The 21,157-nt window shown below is 55.1% G+C and overlaps 2 protein-coding genes and 1 long non-coding RNA gene across 9 annotated transcripts; 2 read left to right on the forward strand and 1 right to left on the reverse strand.

The window, feature by feature from the left end:
* Positions 1 to 1,788: 1,788 nt before the first annotated feature.
* Positions 1,789 to 15,726, reverse strand: BAD (BCL2 associated agonist of cell death). 4 transcript variants are annotated; one of them, XM_069566128.1, is made up of 5 exons: positions 15,614 to 15,726; positions 14,927 to 15,260; positions 14,451 to 14,645; positions 2,829 to 3,022; positions 1,789 to 2,274 (listed from the first exon to the last, which is right to left on the reverse strand). In XM_069566128.1, the coding sequence occupies exons 3-5, from the start codon at positions 14,635 to 14,637 to the stop codon at positions 2,149 to 2,151; spliced, it is 507 nt and encodes a 168-aa protein (XP_069422229.1). In that variant the 5' UTR covers positions 14,638 to 14,645; positions 14,927 to 15,260; positions 15,614 to 15,726; the 3' UTR covers positions 1,789 to 2,148. The 4 variants fall into 4 exon arrangements, with proteins under 4 accessions (XP_069422229.1, XP_069422230.1, XP_069422231.1 ...); XM_069566129.1 differs by having other exon boundaries at positions 14,927 to 15,683; XM_069566130.1 differs by lacking the exon at positions 15,614 to 15,726 and having other exon boundaries at positions 14,743 to 15,004.
* Positions 2,187 to 7,251, forward strand: LOC138427003 (uncharacterized). The gene is made up of 2 exons (XR_011251860.1): positions 2,187 to 3,798; positions 5,585 to 7,251. It is a non-coding gene; the product is annotated as an uncharacterized lncRNA (long non-coding RNA).
* GPR137 (G protein-coupled receptor 137) lies at positions 15,134 to 19,682 on the forward strand. 4 transcript variants are annotated; one of them, XM_069566115.1, is made up of 8 exons: positions 15,134 to 15,639; positions 16,734 to 17,111; positions 17,195 to 17,244; positions 17,954 to 18,179; positions 18,293 to 18,442; positions 18,568 to 18,696; positions 18,809 to 18,924; positions 19,220 to 19,682. In XM_069566115.1, the coding sequence occupies exons 2-8, from the start codon at positions 16,755 to 16,757 to the stop codon at positions 19,377 to 19,379; spliced, it is 1,188 nt and encodes a 395-aa protein (XP_069422216.1). In that variant the 5' UTR covers positions 15,134 to 15,639; positions 16,734 to 16,754; the 3' UTR covers positions 19,380 to 19,682. The 4 variants fall into 4 exon arrangements, with proteins under 4 accessions (XP_069422216.1, XP_069422218.1, XP_069422215.1 ...); XM_069566117.1 differs by lacking the exon at positions 18,809 to 18,924 and having other exon boundaries at positions 15,144 to 15,639; XM_069566114.1 differs by lacking the exon at positions 15,134 to 15,639 and having other exon boundaries at positions 15,769 to 17,111.
* The last annotated feature ends 1,475 nt before the right edge of the window (positions 19,683 to 21,157 follow it).

A 21,157-nucleotide genomic window follows, 5' to 3' on the forward strand; every position in this document is an offset into this window, starting at 1 on the left:
CTTCTTGTCCTCCCTTCATAGAGGCTCAGGCCTCTGCTTCAGGAAGCCTCCCCTCCCCCTCTTCCTGTAGTCTGATATGACCCAGGCACCCAGCATCTTCCGCCAAGGCTGCTCTTGGCCACACAGGCAGTTGGTTCCGTTATCAGGGGATAGACCTGCTGGGGTGCAGGTGGGCAGCTCAAAACCTGCCCAACCTCAGGGCACCTGGGCTCTCAGCGATGGGCAGGAAATAGATGGGCCTGGAAGTGACCCTTGGGAAAAGAGGCGCTGATGGTCACAGCATGTGCAGGGGAGACGCGGCATCCCCCTCCTCCCTGTGAGGGAGATGTTATGCCTGTTTTGCAGATGAGGAAACTGAGGTCACATCTAAGTCAAGACATCCTGACCTGGAGGCAGGGGGGGCATGGACCCTCTAGGGCAGACTGTCTTCGGCCAGCCTGGAGGACCTGCTCCATGCCTCCCCCTCCTGCTCTGGGACAGCGTGGAGTGGCAGAGACCCCACAGTGAGGGTGCGGCTGGGTTCTACAGCAGGGTCAGGCTGGCATGTCTTCAAGGCCTCTCCCAGCTTCCTGGCACTTCCCGGGCTGACTGCCTGCCTCCTCCGCAGGAAGGCAGCCTCTTATCTGGGCTTATCTCCTGCCAATTGAGTTGTTTTCTTTCTTTGTTTTTGCTGCAGCCTCAGGCAAACAGATAGGGTGGGGAGCCCAGAGAACAGGGCTTCCAGAGCAAGGCCTTCCCAGAGCTGGGGACCTCTGCTTTGGGCCCCACTCCCTTTGGGTCAGTACCAGTGCCCAGGCCTTCCCTGTTTCTGCAGTCAGGCCTTGTCCTAGCTCCACATCTGCCCCATCTAGGCCCCTCAGCAGGCAATTCCCATCTTCCTGACTTCACACATAAAACACTGCATGTCAGTCCCCAGGTCCTCAAAGACCAGGTTAAACTCCAAATTCCTGGGTATGACATTCCAACTCTTGAAAAGCCTGGTCTCTGTAGCTCCCCCATCCTTCCATGGGTCCGCTATTTCCTCTACTGGAAATGACAGCACCCTCCTCCTGTCTTCAAGTCCCAGGTCTAGCTCACCTCCTCCCTGAAGCCCTCTCTGACTTTCCTCTGCTGGAGGGAGCCGCCTTCACCCTGGTTCCAGGCCCCTGTTAGAGCACCGGGCTGGCGTTAACTCCTCACTGAGAGCCTCCTTCGCCAGGAAGCTAGGAATAACAGGGGCTGTGGCGCAATCCAGGTCTGTGTACCTAGTATAAAGCGCTGGCTAGTCTGTAGGGGGCGCCAACAAACCTTTCTGGAATTGAGCTCTCAGCTCGGCTCCCAGGGCCTGGTGAAGCTTCTCTGGTTCCCTAGCGATCCCTCTACTCACAGCCCTGGGCCGAGCCTTCCGTCCCCTCCCCCGTCCAATGTGTCCTGCCAGTCCCCTGAGGAGCGCTGGCCCCAGGCCGGCCACACAGTAGCTGCTCAAAAGGACTGACCCAAATAGGAGCAAATGACCCTCCCTGGGGGACGGCGGCACGGTTTGCAGTGCGCAGAATTCCAGCGGCCAGCCAGCCTGCAGTTCTCAATTACCATATTAGAGATAAGGACCTGGATGTCCCGAAGTCCGATCGCGCTCCGCCTCCCGGAGTCCAGGCGGCCGTAGCTCTGCTCGCCGCCTCAACGCCTCCCTGATGCCGGCCCCAGGTGCCTCAGTTTCCCTCATATGTAAGGCGGGGACATCGTTTGAAACTCTTGTCAGTGCTAGCGCTCTCTCCGCCCTGGAAGCCCCAGGCGACAGACAGAGGAGACTCCGCGGCACAGACGTGGGCTTTATTAGCATTTTAGTATCGGGCGTAGGTCCGCAGCGTTACCGCGGAGGAAAGGGTTCCGGCGAAGTTAGGGTTAATCTCGGCTCGCAACTGGCGCAGGCGCGTGGGGCGGGGTCACGGGGCCGCTTCCGGCAGGTAAGGGAGAAAAAACTCCCAACTTCCGATGGGGGCCGAGCCCCTCCGTGGTCCTCGCACACACCGGAAGGGGATCAGACTCTGGGTCAGACCTCAGTCTTCCGAAAGGAACGAATCCGAGCCTCCTTTTGCGTAAGGCCTGCAGAAAAGACTTCCGCCCGCTCCCAAGATGGCCACCAGCACCGATTGGTTGCGGGGCGGACGGTCACTGGGAGGGGGCGGAGCCTCCTCTCCCCAAGTTCCGGCTCAACCAGGACTGGAGGAAGCGCGTCCAGCTAGGGCTTTGTCGCATTTGCGTTGCCGTGCCCGCGCTCTTCGGGCGAGGAAGCCCCTTCAGGGTGGGAAGAAGAAAGGGTAGAATGAGTTAGCTTATCCTGGCAGCCTGAATCAAGGCCCCTCCGCTTACAGAATCCCACCACCAAGTGAGATCCCACAGGAGATAAAAGACCGTAGATCCTAACAGGACTCGTACGGAGAGACTCCTGACTACTAAGCATGGTCCCTCCACGTTGCTAGCAGAAAGAAAGGAGGCCTACGATCCTGTAAGCGCCAGAGCCGGAGACTTAGCACCTGGAAGATGGGACCATAATTTGAAAATGAAAGAAGTGGTTCGGAATTTGAGGCCAAGAACCCGGATATCCGAAATGAGTCGGCCAGGAGCACAAATGCCTCGCGCTCCGGGGATTTGGGGAGCCCAGGAGCCCTGGCCTGCTGGAGCAGGGTCAGGTCCCCGAATACCCTGGGACTCGGGAAGGGCTTGGCTGCAGGAGAGGAGTCCTGAAACTGCAAATCCCGACGTGCACTGGGACAGCCCAGTGGGAGGAGGTCCTGGAGCACAGGTCCCGGCGTGGTCCGGGACTGCGGGGCACTTCAGCCAGCCCTCACCTTGAAGGAGACGTGAAACTCGTCGCTCATCCTTCGGAGCTCGCGGCCATATCGCTGTGCAGCCCAGAGGTTGGGGGGCGCCGAACGCGAGCGGCCCCTAAAGGGGCCGAGATCCTCCTCCTCCGTCCCTTCGTCATCCTCTGGCCCCGCGGGGTAGGAGCTGTGACGACTCCGGGTCTCCACAGCCCCAGTGCCTGCAGAGAAGATCAGACGGTGGGGATGACGTGAATCTCAGCTCCTCTCGAACCCCCAGCCCTGCAGCAGTGTTAGTGAAGTTTCGAATTAACTTCTCATTAATCCCACAAATCTTAATTGAGCCCCAATAATGGGCCAGACCCTTTGGCTCAGATGGTAAAGAATCTGCCTGCATTGCGGAGATCTGGGTTCGATCCGTGGGTGGGGAAGATCCATTGGAGAAGGGAAAGGCTACCCACTCCAGTATTCTTGCCTGGAGAATCCCGCGGACAGAGGAGCCTGGCGGGCCACACTCCTGTGGGGTGGCAGAGTCCGACACAATTGAGCGGGTAACACTTTCAACGGGCCAGACCTTTCGGTTTATAGAATGACTTAACCTCTGTGCTTGGTACAGAATAAGAGCATAAATAGTAGTTATAGCTGTGAGTGTAAGATCCAGGGGCTTCCCAGCAACTCCCTGGGAGGTTAACTCTTTCATCACCTCCAGTCCCCTGCGGAGGAAATCAGTCTCCTGGTTGAGGAGGTACCCCAACCAAGCCAGACAGTGTTGAACTCCACCTCCATAGGTGACCTGCTGGGGCCCATTTGTTTCACTGTTGTGACCTACAGAAGACCTAGGAGCCCTTTGAGAACAAGAATCTGTCAGCATATCTGTACCTCCCACAGCACCCACTTTGAACAAACTCCAGAAAGTTCTGTTGACTTTTTATGGTAACACTTATGGAGCACTTACTAGGTCCTGGGCATTACCTCATTGTCCTAAACATGCCAGGAGGTAAGTACTAGTATTGCTTCCACGGTGTAGATGAAAAGACAGAGGCTTGGAGAGGTTAAGACTTGCCCTGAGTGACACAGCTGGGAAGTTCTTAGATTTGAAGTCCCTACAGGTTTGTTGGAATCCGGAGTCCAGTGATAATCCATTGAGCTACACGTCTTCCTTTATCCAACCACCCTTCAACTCCCTGAGCCTGTGTCTTCACCTCTTTATGGGGATAAACCTAGTTCTTAATGCCAGTGACTTGCCTCACATAAACAGCGTGAAAGTCCTTTGTAAGCTGAAAGTGTGATGGATCATTATTCAAAGAGGTGTGTCCTGAGTTTGTCTGCCTTGTGCCAGTGTTCCATCCCCCCATCCCCAGAATTCCTGTCAACCCCACCCCCATACCCAGACCAACAAAGACCTACAACACTCCCAGGAGCACAAATCCAGAGCTGGATTGAAAGACAGGCATGGAACAAGTGCAGGGGGACACCATCCACAGCAAGGTACGTCTGTCAGGGAGGCGTTCTGGAGAAAGTATGATCTAGGCCAGGTCTTAAAGCCAGGGGTAAACTGTCTCATCCTCTCCGGAACGCCTGTGGGCCAGCTCCAGGGCTGGGGCCTCCAAGGGTCCCAGCTCCAAACACAGGGCTGGGAAAGCCAAGAAAAGAAGGGGCTGGATCCAGAAAGGCCTAGGCTAAGAGGGTGGCTGGAATTCCTAAACTTCACCAAAGCCTGGGCTCAGGTAGGCTGGGACACCATAAAGCCTTTGAGGAACGAGGTGGCAGTGGGGAACAGGCAGCTAAGTCAGCAGTCCTGATTGGGGCTGGGGCTAAGGAGCTGAGAGCAGCAAGAGCCCTGATGAGAACAGGCCTGTCTGCAGAGGACTGTCCGGTTCCATGGGGCATGGGCATCAAGTCCCCACCTCCACCACATTCCTGCTTTGTGACCTTGGGCCCTTTCTTTTTAATCCTTTAGGGCCTCGGTGTTGTCCTCTGTGAAATGGGAGTAGCCCCCAGTACCCCCATGAGGACAAATGACACAGAAAGAACCCTGCTCTGCATTTTTCATGTCCTGAAGCCTCCCATTTTCCCAGTGAGAGACCAAGTTCTCCCTATTTTACACATGAAGAAATAGAAGCACAGAGAAGTTAGGAACTTGCCCAGGGTCACACAGCTGGCACACTCTGCTTGGTCATTTAAATGCTCAGGAACTATCAGCTATTATTCTACTTTACTAGCACTAAGAGCCCACACAACCTCCTCACTTGACAGATGCAGGGCCCAGTGGTCAGAAGGCAAGTGAGCAGTAGGCAGGCACTTGGCCTGGGCCTTGCCCTCCTGCCTGGGAATCAGAACCAGCAGAACAGCAGCACTGCCTGTGTGAGGCTGGCAGTGCGCGTCATGTATATTAATTCCTCAGGTCCCAACCACATCTCGTGAGGGAGGTTACTCACTGTCCCCATGTTACAGAGGAGAAAACTAAGGCATACAGAGGGTAAGTAACTTCCCCAAAGTCACACAGCTAGTAGGTGACAGATTCCAACCCAACCAGTCTGGCTCCTGGGTCTGTGTATTTAACTCTCATGCCCCAGGCTCCCTTCAGCAGCACCATGGGCCCCCCTGGGGGCTCAGGTCAGGAAAGGCAACCCTAGGCCTAATGTAAATGCCAGCTCTGCTAGGAGCCTACCCTTGGAGTGGGGATTTTTACCGAAGCCATGAATTAAGCAATGCCAAGCCAGCCATTGTCAAAATGACACTCAAATGTGTAAACTTAACATTTAAAGTGTCCTATTTACTAGGAATATGCAGATATGCAGATGACACCACCCTTATGGCAGAAAGTGAAGAGGAACTAAAAAGCCTCTTGATGAAAGTGAAAGAGGAGAGTGAAAAAGTTGGCTTAAAGCTCAACATTCAGAAAACGAAGATCATGGCATCCGGTCCCATCATTTCATGGGAAATAGATGGGGAAACAGTGGAAACTGTCATACTTTATTTTGGGGGCTCCAAAATCACTGCAGATGGTGACTGCAGCCATGAAATTAAAAGATGCTTACTCCTTGGAAGAAAAGTTATGACCAACCTAGACAGCATATTCAAAAGCAGAGACATTACTTTGCCGGCTAAGGTTCGTCTAGTCAAGGCTATGGTTTTTCCAGTAGTCATGTATGGATGTGAGAATTGGACTGTGAAGAAGGCTGAGCCCCAAAGAATTGATGCTTTTGAGCTGTGGTGTTGGAGAAGACTCTTGTGAGTCCCTTGGACTGCAAGGAGATCCAACCAGCCCATTCTGAAGGAGATCAACCCTGGGATTTCTTTGGAAGGAATGATGCTAAAGCTGAAACTCCAGTACTTTGGCCACCTCATGTGAAGAGTTGACTCATTGGAAAAGACTCTGATGCTGGGAGGGATTGGGGGCAGGAGGAGAAGGGGATGACAGAGGATGAGATGGCTGGATGGCATCACTGACTCGATGGACATGAATCTGAGTGAACTCCGGGAGTTCATGTTGTACAGGGAGGCCTGGTGTGCTGCGATTCATGGGGTCGCAAAGAGTCGGACACGACTGAGCGACTGAACTGAACTGAACTCATTTACTAGGAAAAAAGTCTGAGTACTTTTCTGTGAACTCCCTGGGCGGGGAGCAGACATGCCTACCCACTCCATCCATCCAATCTTCAATCAGCGGTCACTCCTTCATGCCCCTATACTGTGCAGAGGCGACCTCTCCCAGTCTTGGGAAGGAAAGGAGGGAGGAGGTGTGGCTTCTGGTTGTGAGCATGCTCTCTCACCATCGTTCCAGAGTGCCTGCCTGGGGCTGGGTGGGGAAGTGGGAGGGGCCTACGGCTGGAGGTGTCGGAGCTCCGAGCTCCAAGCTTAACGTTCTTTACTCATTGGCTTTCTAGGTAAGTGGATGGGGCTGAACACATCCACATTCCCGCTCCTGTGAGCATCCTTGCACACTTCACTAAAACAGTGCAGTTCCAGACAGCTGGAGGCAGTGAGGCTGTGCCATGGGGTGGGGGTGGGGGGTGGGGGGTGGCGGGGGGTGGTTGGGTTTTGGATGCTGCTCTACCACGTGGGTGGTTCACATGTTGCTTCAGCAGGAGAGCGGCTCGGCACTCCACCCGGAGCAGGCATGCGTCCTGTCCTGTCTCAGCCCAGGGTTCCTGTGTCCACTAAAGCCATTTGGAGTACGAAAGCCCCTTACTGGCCTGTAGAGAACATACTTCCACCCTGCTCAGAAATAGGCAGAAAACACGCTAAAGCAGAGGCTCGCAAATGTTTTCTGTAAAGGGTCAGAGAGGAAATGTTTGGGGCATTGAAGGCCACAAAGTCTGTAACAACTACTCAACACCGTGGCCATGGCTTGAAAGAAGCCATAAACACCATCCAAGGGCTTGTGCACTGCTGTGTTCCACGAAAGCTGTATTTGGAACACTGACATAAAATACTGTTCTTTGGAGTTTTGTCAACTGTTTAAAAGTGTCACACACAAAAAAGTGTCATTCTTAGCTCATGGGCTATACAACAGAGGGATTTAGCCTTTGGATGTGGTTTGCCAAACCTCTGCTCTAAACCCAACTATGTCTGTCCTCTGCCTAAAACCTTCAATGGCTCCCAGTTGCCTATGAGATAAACTCCAAACTCCTGGGCATGGCCTTCAGGGCCCTTAGATTCTTAACTTCCAGCCTGCACTCCCTTGTCTGCCATGAGAGGGGCATTGGTTATTCATGTCTCTCTAGTCCCTCTAAATGAATGGCAATCCCCAGGTCTGCTCAGGGCCTGGGCCAACTCACTGCAACAACAACTGCAGTAATAATAAGAATAGCAGACCCTCCTCCGTGCTAGGCACTGTTTCTAAGCATTTTTCCTGTATTAACGCATCAGAGTCTCATGGCAACGCAATGAGGTGGGACTACTTCTAGTCCCATTTTACTGGGATAAAAAAACTGAGGCACCCAATATTTATGGCAGCACTATTTACAATAGCCAAGATACGGAAGCAACCTAAATGTCCAACAGAAGAATGGATAAAGGTTTCCCTGGTGGCTCAGATGGTAAAGAATCTGCCTGGCAACACAGGAGACCTGGGTTCGATCTCTGGGTCAGGAAGATTCCTTGGAGAAGGAAATGGCAACCCACTCTAGTATTCTTGTCTGGAGAATTCCATGAACAAAGAAGATGTGGTATATATAAACAATGAAATACTACTCAGCCATTTTTTAAAAAGTGAAATAATGCCATTTGCAGCAACAAGGATGGACCTGGAGATTATCATACTAAGTGAAGTAAGTCAGACAGATAGGGAATCTAAAAAATGATACAGGGAAAATAAAAAACGATACAGGAGACTTCCTTGGTGGTCCAGTGGTTAAAACTCCACACATTCAGTGCAGGGGGCATAGGTTTGATCCCTAGTGGGGGAACTAAGATTCCATAGGCCTCCTGGTGTGGCCAAAAACAAAACTGAGACAAACAAAAAAATGATACAAATCAACTTATTTACAAAATAGAAATAGACTCACAGACATAGAAAACAAACTGCCTCCTGGTGCTGCCAAAAACAAAACAAGACAAACAAAAAATGATACAAATGAGCTTACTTACAAAACAGAAATAGACTCAGACATGGAAAACAAATTTATGATTACCACAGGGGAAAAAAGGGGAGTGGGGGTGGGGAGGATTAATGTGGGCTTTGGGATTGCTCTTTTTTTTTTTTTTTTTGGCAGCACTGCATGGCTTAGGAGATCTCAATTCCCCAACCAGGGATCGAACCTAGGCCATGTCAGTGAAAGCGCTAAGTCCTAACCACTGGACCACCAGAGAATTCTGGACTTTGGGATTGATAAGTACACACAGATGACACCACCCTATGGCAGAAAGTGAAGAACTAAAGAGCCTCTTGATGAAAGTGAAAGAGGAGAGTGAAAAAGTTGGCTTAAAGCTCAACATTCAGAAAACTAAGATCATGGCATCTGGTCCGATCACTTCATGGCAAATAGATGGGGAAACAGTGGAAACTGGCTGACTTTATTTATCTGGGCTCCAAAATCACGGCAAATGGTGACTGCAGCCATGAAATTAAAAGACGCTTACTCCTTGGAAGGAAAGTTATGACCAACCTAGACAGCATATTCAAAAGCAGAGACATTACTTTGTCAACAAAGGTCTGTCTAGTCAAGGCTATGGTTTTTCCTGTGGTCATGTATAGATGTGAGAGTTGGACTCTAAAGAGGGCTGAGTGCCAAAGAATTGATGCTTTTGAACTGTGGTGTTAGAGAAGACTCTTGACAGTCCAAGATCCAACCAGTCCATCCTAAAGGAGATCAGTCCTGGGTGTTCACTGGAAGGACTGATGTTGAAGCTGAAACTCCAATACTCTGGCCACCTGATGCGAAGAGCTGACTCATTTGAAAAGACCCTAATGCTGGGAAAGATTGAGGGAAGGAGGAGAGGGGAATGACAGAGGATGAGATGGTTAGATGGCATCACCGACTCAATGGACATGGGTTTGGTGGACTCTGGGAGTTGGTGATGGACAGGGAGGCCTGGCGGTTCATGGGATCGCTAAGAGTCGGACACGACAGAGTGACTGAACTGAACTATATATAAAGTAGATAAACTACAAGGATTACTGTTCAGCACTGGGAACTACACTGAATATCTTGTAATAACCTATTATAGAAAAGAATTGAAAAGGAATATGTATATATATATAACTGACTTACTGTGCTGTACACCTGAAACTAACATATCATTATAAATCAATCTGGAGAAGGTCATGGCAACCCCCTCCAGGATTCTTGCCTGGACAGAGGATTCTGGTGGGCTACAGTCCGTAGGGTCACGGAGTCAGACACGACTGACAGACTAACACTTTCATTTTCACAAATCAACTATGGGCTTCCCATAGTTACCACTGGGCACTAGTGGTAAAGAATCTGCCTGCAATGCAAGAGACCTGGGTTCGATCCCTGGGTCAGGAAGATCCCCTGGAGAAGGGAATGGCAACCGGCTCCAGTATTCCTGCCTACAAAATTCCATGAGCAGAGGAGCCTGGCAGACTATAGTCCATGGCGGCCACAAAGAGTCGGACACGACTGAGCACATAAATCAGCTATACTTCAGTTAAAAGAAAAAAGCTGGGTTTGAAGCCTGCAGTCTGGCCCGGGGCCTGGCACTGGGCTGCTTTGCTCACTGTGTGTTCCTCCTCCCTTCTCTACCATTCACACACCAGCCGCTCCAGGCACCCAGCTACGCACTGGAGCTGTCACGGCACACGAGTGGCCGCAGGCCTGCCCTGGAGACACACACAGTTCGCCGCGGCAGGGGCTTGGAGGCAGGGAACAGGAAGAGTGACAGTGCCCTGCCCATGCGGAGGGCGGCAGGCCCGGTGGCTCTGGCAGGTTATCGGCACCTGCAGGTCTTTCATGGAAAACCACTTGCTTTTTAGATGTTGAAAACTAAGTCAAAAGGAATCCAGGGCGGGTCTCTTCCATCCCTTGCAGGCCTTCTCATGGCTGGGCCTGGAGCTGGGGTAGGCATCCCCTTGGCTTATTGCTGCTTCAGCCTGTCACGTGAGTATATGTTCCTCAGTTCTTTGTCTCGTCACAACAAAGATTTGGAGCAACAGACATTAAAGCCCTCGGCGCGTCACAGCTTTCGGGTCTTGGACAAACTGTCTGTGTTATAGCTCTTAGGCAAATCAGTGTTACAGCTCTATTTTATTTAGAAGATAGCAGAATACATCCTCGAAGCGTGAGGGCATGCCAACCCAAAGACTTGAAGAGAAGAGAGTGGAGGAGCACGTGGGAGAGAGAGAGAGGAAGAGAGAGAGAGAGAGAAAGAGCGCATGCACGCAGGAGAGGACGAGGAAGAGCGCGCACTTTGGCTCCTCCTTTTGTATGTTTCCCTTCCCCTGGGCCTGCCTCCCCCTGGGCCTGCCCGATGCAAACTGGGCTTAGCCAGGAGCGCTGTTTGTTCTACCTGAAGTATTCACTCTGGTCCTCAGACCTTCCTTTGACCTTCCTTGTTTTTTAGCCACCGCCATTTTGGACTCCGTTTCCCTATTCTACCTACCTAACAAGTCTATTCTCCCTCCCTCCTCCCCAAATCTAGTTTCTTGGGCTGTGCCACCTCTCCCCCTTGGGGCCTCAGGTGCCCCCCCCCCCCCGCAGGATGGGCCCCTAGTGGGTGCAGGAGGTTTTGCCGCTCCTATTTCATTCATTCATAGCACAGAAATGGTCCTTTCCAGCTCCCTGCCTTGGCACCCCAGCTCTGATGATGCCGGGCTCCTCACACTTGGCCAGCTTCCACTGCATACGAGCCAAGCCTCCCTCACTGGGCTGATACCAACACAGCTCTGGTTAAGGCCAACTCCCTGCCAGTTTCCATAGGCACCCGGGTAGCCAACATGGCTGGAGAAAAGCACAGCCGTGCCGCCTCTGTTCAAATTCACAGCCATAAGACCCAGTGGCCCCGCGAGTTGCCCAGCACACCTTCCAGCTCCATCCTCTGGGCCAGACAACTACTTCAAACGTGCTCTTCCCTCTCTCGGCCTCAACCTCCATCCCTCTCCCCACCTTCACTTCTGGCTCAAGACCTGGCTTCCTTTCACCAAGAAATTGGAAGCATCCACGAGAGAAACATCTACTAGTTCCCATGAGATATCTCCCTGCCCTCCTCCACCCCTCCACTGCACTCAGCTGAGCTGCCCCTCCCCTGAACACCAGGGGACCACTCTCTCCTACTCAAGTAAGCTTCCTTTCTCCCCTGCATCCTCCAGGATTTTCCTAATTGGATTACTCCATCAACTTATAAACATGCTCTTTTGGGAATTCCTTGGTGGTTAAGACTCCATGCTTCCACTGCAGGGAGCATGGGTTTGATTCCTGGTCAGGGAATTATGACCGCACAAGCCACATGGTACAGCCAAAAAAGAAAAGAACCTCTTTTTTCTTTGTCCTTTTTATCTTAAGTAATAAAACAATCCTTCCTTGACTCTCCTTGGGCTTTCCGGTGCCATTGGCTCCTCTGTTCCTCTTTGCCAGAGCTCAGCTGCCAAGACTGGGCTCTCCTTTCAACCTCCAATTCTTTTCCCATCATCCCTCCCCACTCTCCACCCAAGCTGCCTCGACCCTAAGTCCAGTCCAGCACTCTACTCCCAGCCCTCCTCCAGCAGCGCTCAAAGGAGCATCGCCCAGTTCAACACCCCTCTCCCTACCAGGTGGCTCCTTCCTTCTCAGACGCCAGTGTGGGCTGCTCTGCTTCTGCTGCCCTCTGCAGCCTAGAGCTCCAGACTCAGCCCAAGCCCTACCCTGTCTACACTGTCTCCCAGGGCCCACAGAACACTTCATCAGCAATGACCAACTCCTACATGGATCTATCCCTACTAGAAATCTCCAACTGGATGCCCAAAAGGCACCTCTAACCTGACCTGGCCCAAGCAGGGCTCCTGATCTCACCCCACACCTTCTCAGTTCCACCTCAGTTAAGAGCGACTCCATCCCTCTAGGTCCCTCTTTGGGCCTCACACATCTGTCTATCAGCAAACTCCACCAGCTCGACCTTCAAAAGAAACCCAGAGCCCAGCTCTAATACTTACCACTTCCATCACCACCACACTCACACCAGCTACCATCCTCCCCCGTGGCACCACCCCTACCTTTGCCCATTGGAGACCCGTCTCCACCCAGGGGCCCTGGTGATTCTCTTGAGGTCCAAACCAGGTCAAAGTCCTCCAGGGTTTTGCTCAACCTGAAAGCCAGACCCCTGACCTGGGCCTTCAAGGCCCTGCCCATCAGCCCCTCCCCTTCCCTGAACTCTGGAGAAGTCTCTAAGCCCCTCCCCTCAGCACCCTCAGGGTCTTTGCATTTGCCCTGCCTTCCCCTTCGTGAAGGAAAGGGCAACCCACACCAGTATTCTTGCCTGGAAAATTCCATGGACAGAGGACCCTGGTGGGCTACAGTCCATGAGGTCACAAAGAGTTGGACTTGATTGAGTGACTAACACTGCCCTCTGTCTGCGGGCATCCCTGCCAGCATCTGTCTTCCCACAGATCTCTGTCTGGCTCAGCCCTCATCAGATTCTAGCCTTGGCTCAAATGTTGCTTCTTACCAAGGCCCTAGTAGCTCAGCTGGTAAAGAATCACCTGCAGTGCAGGAGACGTGAGTTCGATCCCTGGGTCAGAAAGATCCCCTGGAGAAGGAAATGGCAATCCACTCCAGTATTCTTGCCTGGGAAATCCATGGACAGAGGAGCCTGGAGGGCTACAGTCCATGGTGTCGCAAGAGTCAGACATGCCTTAGCAACTAAACCACCACCACCAAGGCCCACCCTGACCACCTCAGTTCAAATCACTCCATCGAGCCCCCAAGCACTCTGGATTCCAAAGAGAAAGTCAAGGGTATGTCACCTAAGGCATCACCTGCTAAGGTACCGTATCACTGACTAGTTTGTTTGTTTCTTTGTTTATGACTTGTCTCCCCCTATCTTCCAGAATGTAGGCAACCACAAGGGCAAGAGCTTCTCTTCTAGTCCCTGATGAACCCCTGGCAGCTGGTACACACATTCAGCACTTGACACAGAAGATGGGGACAGCCAGATACAGGGTGGAAAGCAAGTTTCAAGCAGAACTCCAAGTGCAAAAATCTCGAAGTTAAAGCCTGTGGAGTTCAGTGTGACATACAGCAGGCTGGGTGGTGGGGGTGGGGCCTTTTTTCTTTTAATTTTGTTTTTTTTTAGAGATTGTATCCCTAATAACTGAATATCAACCTTTTTTCTTTCTTTCTTAACTGTAATCCTAATTCCCTGACCAGGCATTGAACCCCGGGGTCCTTGGTAGTGAAAGCACTGAGCGTTAACCACTGGACCACCAGGGAACTCCCTGGGGTGGGGGCATTAATAAGCCTTCCTGCTCCTGAAAATGGAAGGGTGTCACATTGGCAGCAGTTAAGGGACATGAGTTTTGTTTTCAGAAGATGTCTGTGGTTGTTCCAGGTGCCAAGGCTTGTACTGGGCACCCAGGTGGTAGGGACTACTAAGACGTGGCCGCTGCCCTCCAGGGCCCATCCTTCCATCTCCGCTGGGTCTCCCTCAGTAGATACAGAGGACAGCTGATGCTTTCCCAGTCCCACACAGACCTGCTGCCTGGTAGGGCCATCTGCCTCTTGGGATTACCTGGCCCTGGCAATGTTAAGGACAGCCCTGTGTGGGTGTGAGCCACAGGGCGGGAAAGAACAGAGCTGGGAACTGGATCCAGATCTTAAGGAAAGCACTAGCCTGAGGCAAGGCACCACAGAATCTTCTAGCCCAAAGGAAATGCCAAGTGAGTGTGACCTTAGGCAAGTCATTTCCCCTTTCTGGCCTCTCAGTGATTCTCTCCTGGTCCTAAGCTAAGAGCTACATACTTGGAGCATTTACTAAACACCAGCTCTATAATTAAGTGCTTCTAAGGTATGCTTGTTAATCTTTCCCACAGCACTACCAGGGTGGTGATGAATTGCTGTTTTACAGAAGAGGAAACTGAGGTGCAGAGCGGTGAGGGACTTACTCAAAGCCCCCCAGAATGTGGATGTGGCTGGGGTGCAGAGAACTACTGGGCTGGAGGCAAGCTGGACAGGCAGGTGGTTGTTGGGCGGGGGGGTGGGGGTTGCCTACCTCCATGGTGGCTGCTGCCGGCCGGCTGCCCCTGCTGGTGACCAGCTTCCCCCAGGAGGCCCGGGGCTGTTAGCCAGTGCTTGCTGAGACCTGGGGGCCTGTCCCCTGTGGGGCTGGGGCCCAGGCCCCTATCTGCAGGGCTGGAGTCTTCCTGCTCACTCTGCTCAAACTCTGGGATCTGGAACATGCTCTGGGCTGCAGGGGGGCAAGATGACAAGTAATTAGAGAACAGCAGGAGCTAAGGGTGGCTGGCAGGGTTGGGGGCGCGGGTGTCCCTGGCTCCCTCTCCCACCTCAGCACCCCAGGTCCACCCTGCCTCCCTGGCGCACATCTATCCGTTGAGTCTGGCCCGGCAAGAAGCTCGACTTATCCACCCAGGATCTAAAACTCTCAGAGCTCTAGGGCTGGAGAGAAGCCTCAGGCCCCTGCCCAGGCTTCAGCCAGACCCGCCCGCGGTAACGGCACACAGATCTCACCCCAAGCCCGATAACGAGGCCCCTGACCCGGGCCCGCCGCGTCCCTCTAGCAAAAAGAGAGCCCGGCCCTAGTTGCCTGGGTAACGGAAACTGTCACCGGCCCGGCCCAATCAGCTCTTGAGATGTCACTAGCTGGCCAGCAGGCGGGGCCACTCCCCGGGGCCCCGCCCACTGCCTTCCTTCTGATTCTCTTCTACGTCTCCGGATGCTCAGCTCTTGACTTCCTTATGCCTTGGGCGTTGTGGGAGCCGCTGAGGGATTCTCCGGGGTCCCCATTTGGAAGGCAGCTCCTGCTGACAAATCCTTCAGCCCCTCTGGGACTTAATTCCCACTCCTGTAAAATGGGGATAATGACACCTCTTTCAGGAGTCAGTGATCCTTGTAAACTGGGCGGTGATTACTGTGGGTGAAAGCACTTTGCAAAGCCGTAATCGAAGTTCAGCCGTCGGAGGCAACTGTTGTTGCTGTTGTCACTGCTCCATCCGAACCGGGTGACCGGCTCGGGAAGCGCCCCTCCCTCCTCCTCGCGGTGGAAACCTCGCACCGCCCGCGTCAGGGGCGCCACTCCCCGCACCAACTCGGGGGCACTAGAGATAAGCGAGGGAGCCTCCACCCGGGGCAGGATGACTGTCCCGGCGCAGAAGGGAAAGGGGCCCCTAGGAGGGTGACAATAGGACTTGCGGAGACCTCGCGCCTGGCAGACGGCAGGCCAGGTGAGCGGGAAACGCAGCCAGCCAAGGAATGGGCGGGCGGGCTTGCGCGGGACGCGGGGGGCCCCCGCGGGTAAAGGCCCGGGGGGCGGGGCCCGGAGGCCATCTTGGCTGAGGGCGGAAGTTTCCCTCAGAGACCGAGTGAAGGGAAGTCGTTACCGCCCCAGGTCGGGCGGCACAATCTCGATTTGGGAATGGGGAAGAGAAGCATGGGAATCGCCAGCTTCCCATGGAAGCGAGGGCCTGTAGCTCTGGGCAATGCCCACCAGGGCGCCGGCCGGATGCTGCGCAGCCGGAAAGTCAAGGCCGCTCGCCGCCTCTTATAACCCTTGGCACCCGGCGGTGGCGCAAGTTGCGCCAATTCTCGAACAGCTCCGCGCCGGGCGCGGCGCGGGCCTGCGTAGTCAGGACTGGACCCTGAGCAATTTGCGTAGCGAACGGCGGCCGCGCAGGCGCAGGAGGGGGCGGAGCAGCGGGAGCCGGGGAGCCGGAGCCCCGGGTCCCAGCGACCGGAGCCGGCTCCCCTAGCCGCGGCCTGAGGACCGGGCGTCGGCCTCCTCCCGCCCCCCCGCAGTTGGAGAGTGGACGCAGTGGGGGGTGGGGTGGGCCAGCGTCCGGAATCCAAGGACGGAAGGCAGAGGCCCTCCCCATCCGGATTGTTGGAGGGGAGAGAGCCCTCCAGTTTGGGGAGGGGGAGAGCCAGACGTTGAGCGTCCCCAGCAGCGGCCGCTGCTCTGAACAGACGCGTTGGCCGGCTCTCCCCCTCCTGCCGGGACGACTTCAGCGACCGAGGCCAGGGACCCCCACTCCTTTGGCTTCTTCACCCCCATCCCCCCATCCCCGGCTTTGAGCCTGGCCCGGAGAGGAGTACTCCCCACTTCCCCACCCGCCTGTGCCCTGGAGAGGAAGAGCTGTCTTTTCCACACCCCGTAGTGAGGGACCCAGGTTGCCTGTGCCCCGCAAAGGCAAGGGGCCCTCTGTCGAGGGCGGGAGGGCCCGGCCAACCACCACTTCTTTCCGCCTGAGCACCCTACAACTCCCACCCCTCCGTATTTATTTCCTTGGCCCCCTGCCGGCCCCTCCATCTCTGTCTTCAGGTTCAGGCCTCCCTCCCTGACATGGAGAGTAACCTGTCTGGCTTGGTGCCTGCTGCTGGGCTGGTACCTGCGCTGCCGCCCGCCGTGACCCTGGGGCTGACTGCAGCCTACACCACCCTGTATGCCCTGCTCTTCTTCTCCGTCTATGCCCAGCTCTGGCTGGTGCTCCTGTATGGGCACAAGCGTCTCAGCTATCAGACGGTGTTCCTGGCGCTCTGTCTGCTCTGGGCTGCCCTGCGTACCACCCTCTTCTCCTTCTACTTTCGAGACACACCCCGAGCCAACCACCTGGGGCCCCTGCCCTTCTGGCTTCTCTACTGCTGTCCTGTCTGCCTGCAGTTCTTCACACTGACGCTCATGAACCTCTACTTTGCTCAGGTAACCATGGTGATGGGTGAGGGTGGGCCCGTGGGGTAGCAAGCCCCAGGGCCCCAAAGAATAATGGGCCTCTCTGCCCCCAGGTGGTGTTCAAAGCCAAGGCAAAGCGTCGGCCAGAGATGAGCCGAGGCTTGTAAGTACTGGTGGGTTCAGTCCCCAGGTCAGGGGCAGGGAGAAGCCCAGTGTCCATTCCTTCTCCCTGGTAGGGCTGAGGGGAGTACAGCCCAGGATGCCTGGGGACGGCTGGGGAACATTAGGCGTCTGGTGCAGATGGCTCCGTAGAGGTGTTACATATGTGAAGCTCGACTGTAATAAAAACCGCTGAAATATGGTGAAGGGAGAGGGTACCAATGTCATCCATGATGGAGGAAGAGCTGGAGGCTCCAGTCCTCGGCAGCTCCAAAGGGCACTTCTGGGTGACCTTGGGCAGTGGTAACTCCTGTCCTTTGTACAACATCTTGCAGTTTATTAAGAGCTTTCACAGACATCTTTAATATTTACAACTTACCTTCGAAGCTGATGTATCCCCATTTGAGAGATGAAGACACTGAGGCCCTGCAAGGCTAAGCAACATGTTCAAGGTCGCACACCTGGCAGGAGGTAGAGCCAGGGCTTAAACCCAGACTTCTGACTCCCAATCCAGTGCTCTTTCTGCTGTACCACAGCTGTCAGTCATATTCTGACCTCTTTAGCCTCAGTTTCCTCATCTGTAAGACTGGAGGAGTGGGGTTCAGACTGCGTGGCCTGAGGTTCTGACTGACATTTGGGTCTCCTGGGAAGGGTTGGGTGGTTGGGGAGTGGCAAGGGTGCCCACCTGGGGCTGACTGTGCTGTGGGCCGCAGGCTGGCTGTCCGAGGGGCCTTCGTGGGGGCCTCGCTGCTCTTTCTGCTGGTGAATGTGCTGTGCGCAGTGCTGTCCCGCCGGCGCCGGGCACAGCCCTGGGCCCTCCTGCTGGTGCGTGTCCTGGTGAGCGACTCCCTGTTTGTTATCTGCGCACTCTCTCTTGCCGCCTGCCTCTGCCTTGTGGCCCGGCGGGCCCCCTCCACCAGCATCTACCTGGAGGCCAAGGTAGGGCCACAGGCGCTGATGCCTGGGTGTCTTTGGGGCGTTTGGGGTCTTCAGAGTAGAGAGAAAGCTGGAACCTCCCCTCCATAAGGGTCCCCTGTTGTCATCTGTGCCAGGGGACCAGTGTGTGCCAGGCAGCTGCAATGGGTGGCGCCATGGTCCTGCTCTATGCCAGCCGGGCCTGCTACAACCTGGCGGCCCTGGCCTTGGCCCCTCGGAGCCGGCTGGATGCCTTCGATTACGACTGGTACAACGTCTCTGATCAGGTGGGCATTCGACACATCTGCTGCCTCCCCAGTAGCTGTTACTCTTGGACCCCAGCTAGGCTGGGTCCTGTCTGTGAGCCCCATTGGTATGACTGCAGATTGGCACAGCCCCTGCCTCCCCACAGGCGGACCTGGTGAACGACCTGGGGAACAAAGGCTACCTGGTGTTTGGCCTCATCCTCTTTGTGTGGGAGCTGCTGCCTACCACCCTGCTGGTGGGCTTCTTCCGGGTGCATCGGCCCCCACAGGACCTGGTGAGGGCCAGTGGAGAGGGGCAGCACTGGCGGTCCCTGGGCCGGGTTCTGGGGGTGTGGGAGGCCAGTGGGGGGGGCAGAAGGAAGCATCAATGGTGGCTCCCTTCCCTAGAGCACCAGCCGCATCCTCAACGGGCAGGTCTTTGGCTCCCGTTCCTACTTCTTCGACCGGGCACACTGCGAGGATGAGGGCTGCTCTTGGGAACACAGCCGGGGCGAGAGCACCAGGTAGGAGTCCCGGGCCCACCTGAGGACCCCTGGGCTCCCAGGTTGCTCCACCAAGCCGCAGGGCCCTAGAGCTGGGTCTTGCCACCCACCCCTGCCCATGCCATGGTCTGTAATGGGTGAGGTCCTCTCTGGTTTACTGTTGCTAAAGTCCCCACCTCACCGCCCAAGATGCAGTTTGCCATAGTCAGAGAAGTCTGGGTCACTGAGCTCTGTTCTGTCAGTCTCTCTCCTTCCCCAACTCTGGTGACTGGTCCTCGAGACTGCTGGGGGACTGACCCTGTTTCTCTGCCTGCAGCATGTCAGGGAGCCTAGGCTCCAGTAGCTGGTATGGTACCATCGGGCGGGAACCAGGCTGGTACGGAGGCAGCCAGACTCGGACAACGCCCCTGCTCTTCTCCCAGGTTCTGGGACCAGGCGGCCACCACCACAGTCTCTACTCTACCCCACAGACGTGATCCCCCTTCATCTCCCCGCAGAACACCCAGACCCAAGCCCCTCCCACCCCAGACCCCTGTGCCAAGTTCATCTGCTGCTTCTTGCCCAGGGTCCCGGGGGCTATGGCTGCCTCTTCCCCAGGCCGGCCCCTTGCTACTCCTGATGCAGTGAGCTTGTGCTGTCCCCTAGGATGGGGGGGCATGGCCCTGGCTGCCAGATGCTCACGGCACCCTGGCACAACCCACCCCACCGCCTCCGCTTCCACGCCAGAGCCAGCTACCTCTCCTGCGTCTGCCACTCAATAAACAGTGTCTGTGCCCCAAGTCCATTCGCTGTCCGTCAGTTGTCTGCTTGTGTTTCTCACACCATCATCTTTTCGGTCTAAAGCTGATTGGACACTGGCCCTCGAAGGGGCTACTGGGCTGGGCTGGGGCCATTTACCTCCCCCAAGGCTGGTGGGTAAGGAGAGGGATGAGCCTGCAGTCCAAAGAAGAAAGAGAGACCAGAAGAATCCAGCCCCCACTCCAGTCCCCTCCCTGCTTGAACAATTTCTGTTCTTTCTTCGGGAACTGCCTCAAATGTCGTCTCCTTTATGAACCCTGCCATTTCCAGGTCAGGGAACTGTCCCTCCCCACCCCACCCCAGGTCCCTTGGCACTGTGACTGCATGGCTGCTATGCCTCTTACCCTCAGTGGATCGGGATTTCTAAAGACCCTGTTTCCCTGTCATTATGCCCAACCTGGCCTTCAGGTCCAGGAGTTAGTCCAGGACTGGTGGAGGAAAAGCAGCCCCCCTCTCCCTACCCTGTGTGGATTTGGCCAGGCTGCCCCCACAGAGTCTGCCTGGGGAGCCCCTTCCCTGACTGTCCCTGATAGTGCAGTCGCTGCCCTCTGTAATCGCAGGCCTTACAGATCTGTCCTCTGTCCCATGGCTGGGAGTCACTTATCAGAGAGTCATTTATCTCGCCCATGTATCTGGCCATTTGGTCCAGCTCCTTGGAGTTCCTGGGGCCTAGCACTGAGCCTACCTTGAAACCCTTCACCTGGGACTGTCCTGAGCCCCAAGCCTCAGTACCTCCAGAGACAGGCCTCAGACTCAAGGGAAGCAGCTCAAAGCTGAACAATCACTTTCAGTTGAAAGGGAAATTGCTGACATTTGTAGGGCACTCAATTGTGAGTGCCAGGCTGCGTTTCGAGCATTTACAAATACCGACCTCATTAATGCTCAGCACAGCATCCTGAGGTGATAATTAGTCATCCCTTTTCTGTAAGTGGGACTGGGAGGCCTGGAGAGTCTGGTCACCAGTCTAGGCCCCCTACTGTTTGGTGGTGGTCAGCCCTAGAGCCCATACTTAAAACCACCCAAGTGAAGGCTGAGGACCCCAGAGGAGGGAAGGATCTTTGGCAAGATGAGAGTTGCTAAGAAGCAAGCAAGAGAAGAGGGGAGCTAAGTTCAGGGCCCTGCTTTTCAGACAGTGGGGGAGGGAGTGCTGGTACCCCTTCCAGGCTGGGATGGGCATGGAACTGAGGAGTGAGCGATGGGGATACAGGAGTAGAGGCAGGTGGTGCCCAGCTTGATTTCTCAGAGCTTGGTCCCAACCCTACCTCGGCCAATTCCAGGTTTCCTCTGTGGATCCCCCGCCCCTTTGTCCCCTGGGGTCTCTCCCTCAGGAGTGCAGAGCCCAAGGGCCAGACTGTCCCTCGGGGCGGGGAGTTGAGGGCCCTTCTGATCTGGTAGTGGGCCTGGAAGATGCTGGGAAATTAGCGTGGAGCCGGCCCGGAGAAGTGAGCCGGCTGAT

The sequence above is a fragment of the Ovis canadensis genome, chromosome 21, assembly GCF_042477335.2.
Source record: "Ovis canadensis isolate MfBH-ARS-UI-01 breed Bighorn chromosome 21, ARS-UI_OviCan_v2, whole genome shotgun sequence".
Lineage (NCBI taxonomy): Eukaryota > Metazoa > Chordata > Mammalia > Artiodactyla > Bovidae > Ovis > Ovis canadensis.

What these genes read in the sequence shown, in the direction of transcription:
- BAD (XM_069566128.1), bottom strand. Translation starts at nt 14,637, where the DNA reads ATGTTCCAGATCCCAGAGTTTGAGCAGAGTGAGCAGGAAGACTCCAGC. An exon ending in CGGCAGCAGCCACCATGGAG is followed by an intron (nt 3,023 to 14,450) that starts GTAGGCAACCCC and finishes TCTTCTCTGCAG; the next exon opens with GCACTGGGGCTGTGGAGACC. An exon ending in AGTTTCACGTCTCCTTCAAG is followed by an intron (nt 2,275 to 2,828) that starts GTGAGGGCTGGC and finishes CCCACCCTGAAG; the next exon opens with GGGCTTCCTCGCCCGAAGAG.
- GPR137 (XM_069566115.1), top strand. Translation starts at nt 16,755, where the DNA reads ATGGAGAGTAACCTGTCTGGCTTGGTGCCTGCTGCTGGGCTGGTACCT. An exon ending in GCATCTACCTGGAGGCCAAG is followed by an intron (nt 18,180 to 18,292) that starts GTAGGGCCACAG and finishes CATCTGTGCCAG; the next exon opens with GGGACCAGTGTGTGCCAGGC. An exon ending in AGCCGGGGCGAGAGCACCAG is followed by an intron (nt 18,925 to 19,219) that starts GTAGGAGTCCCG and finishes CTCTGCCTGCAG; the next exon opens with CATGTCAGGGAGCCTAGGCT.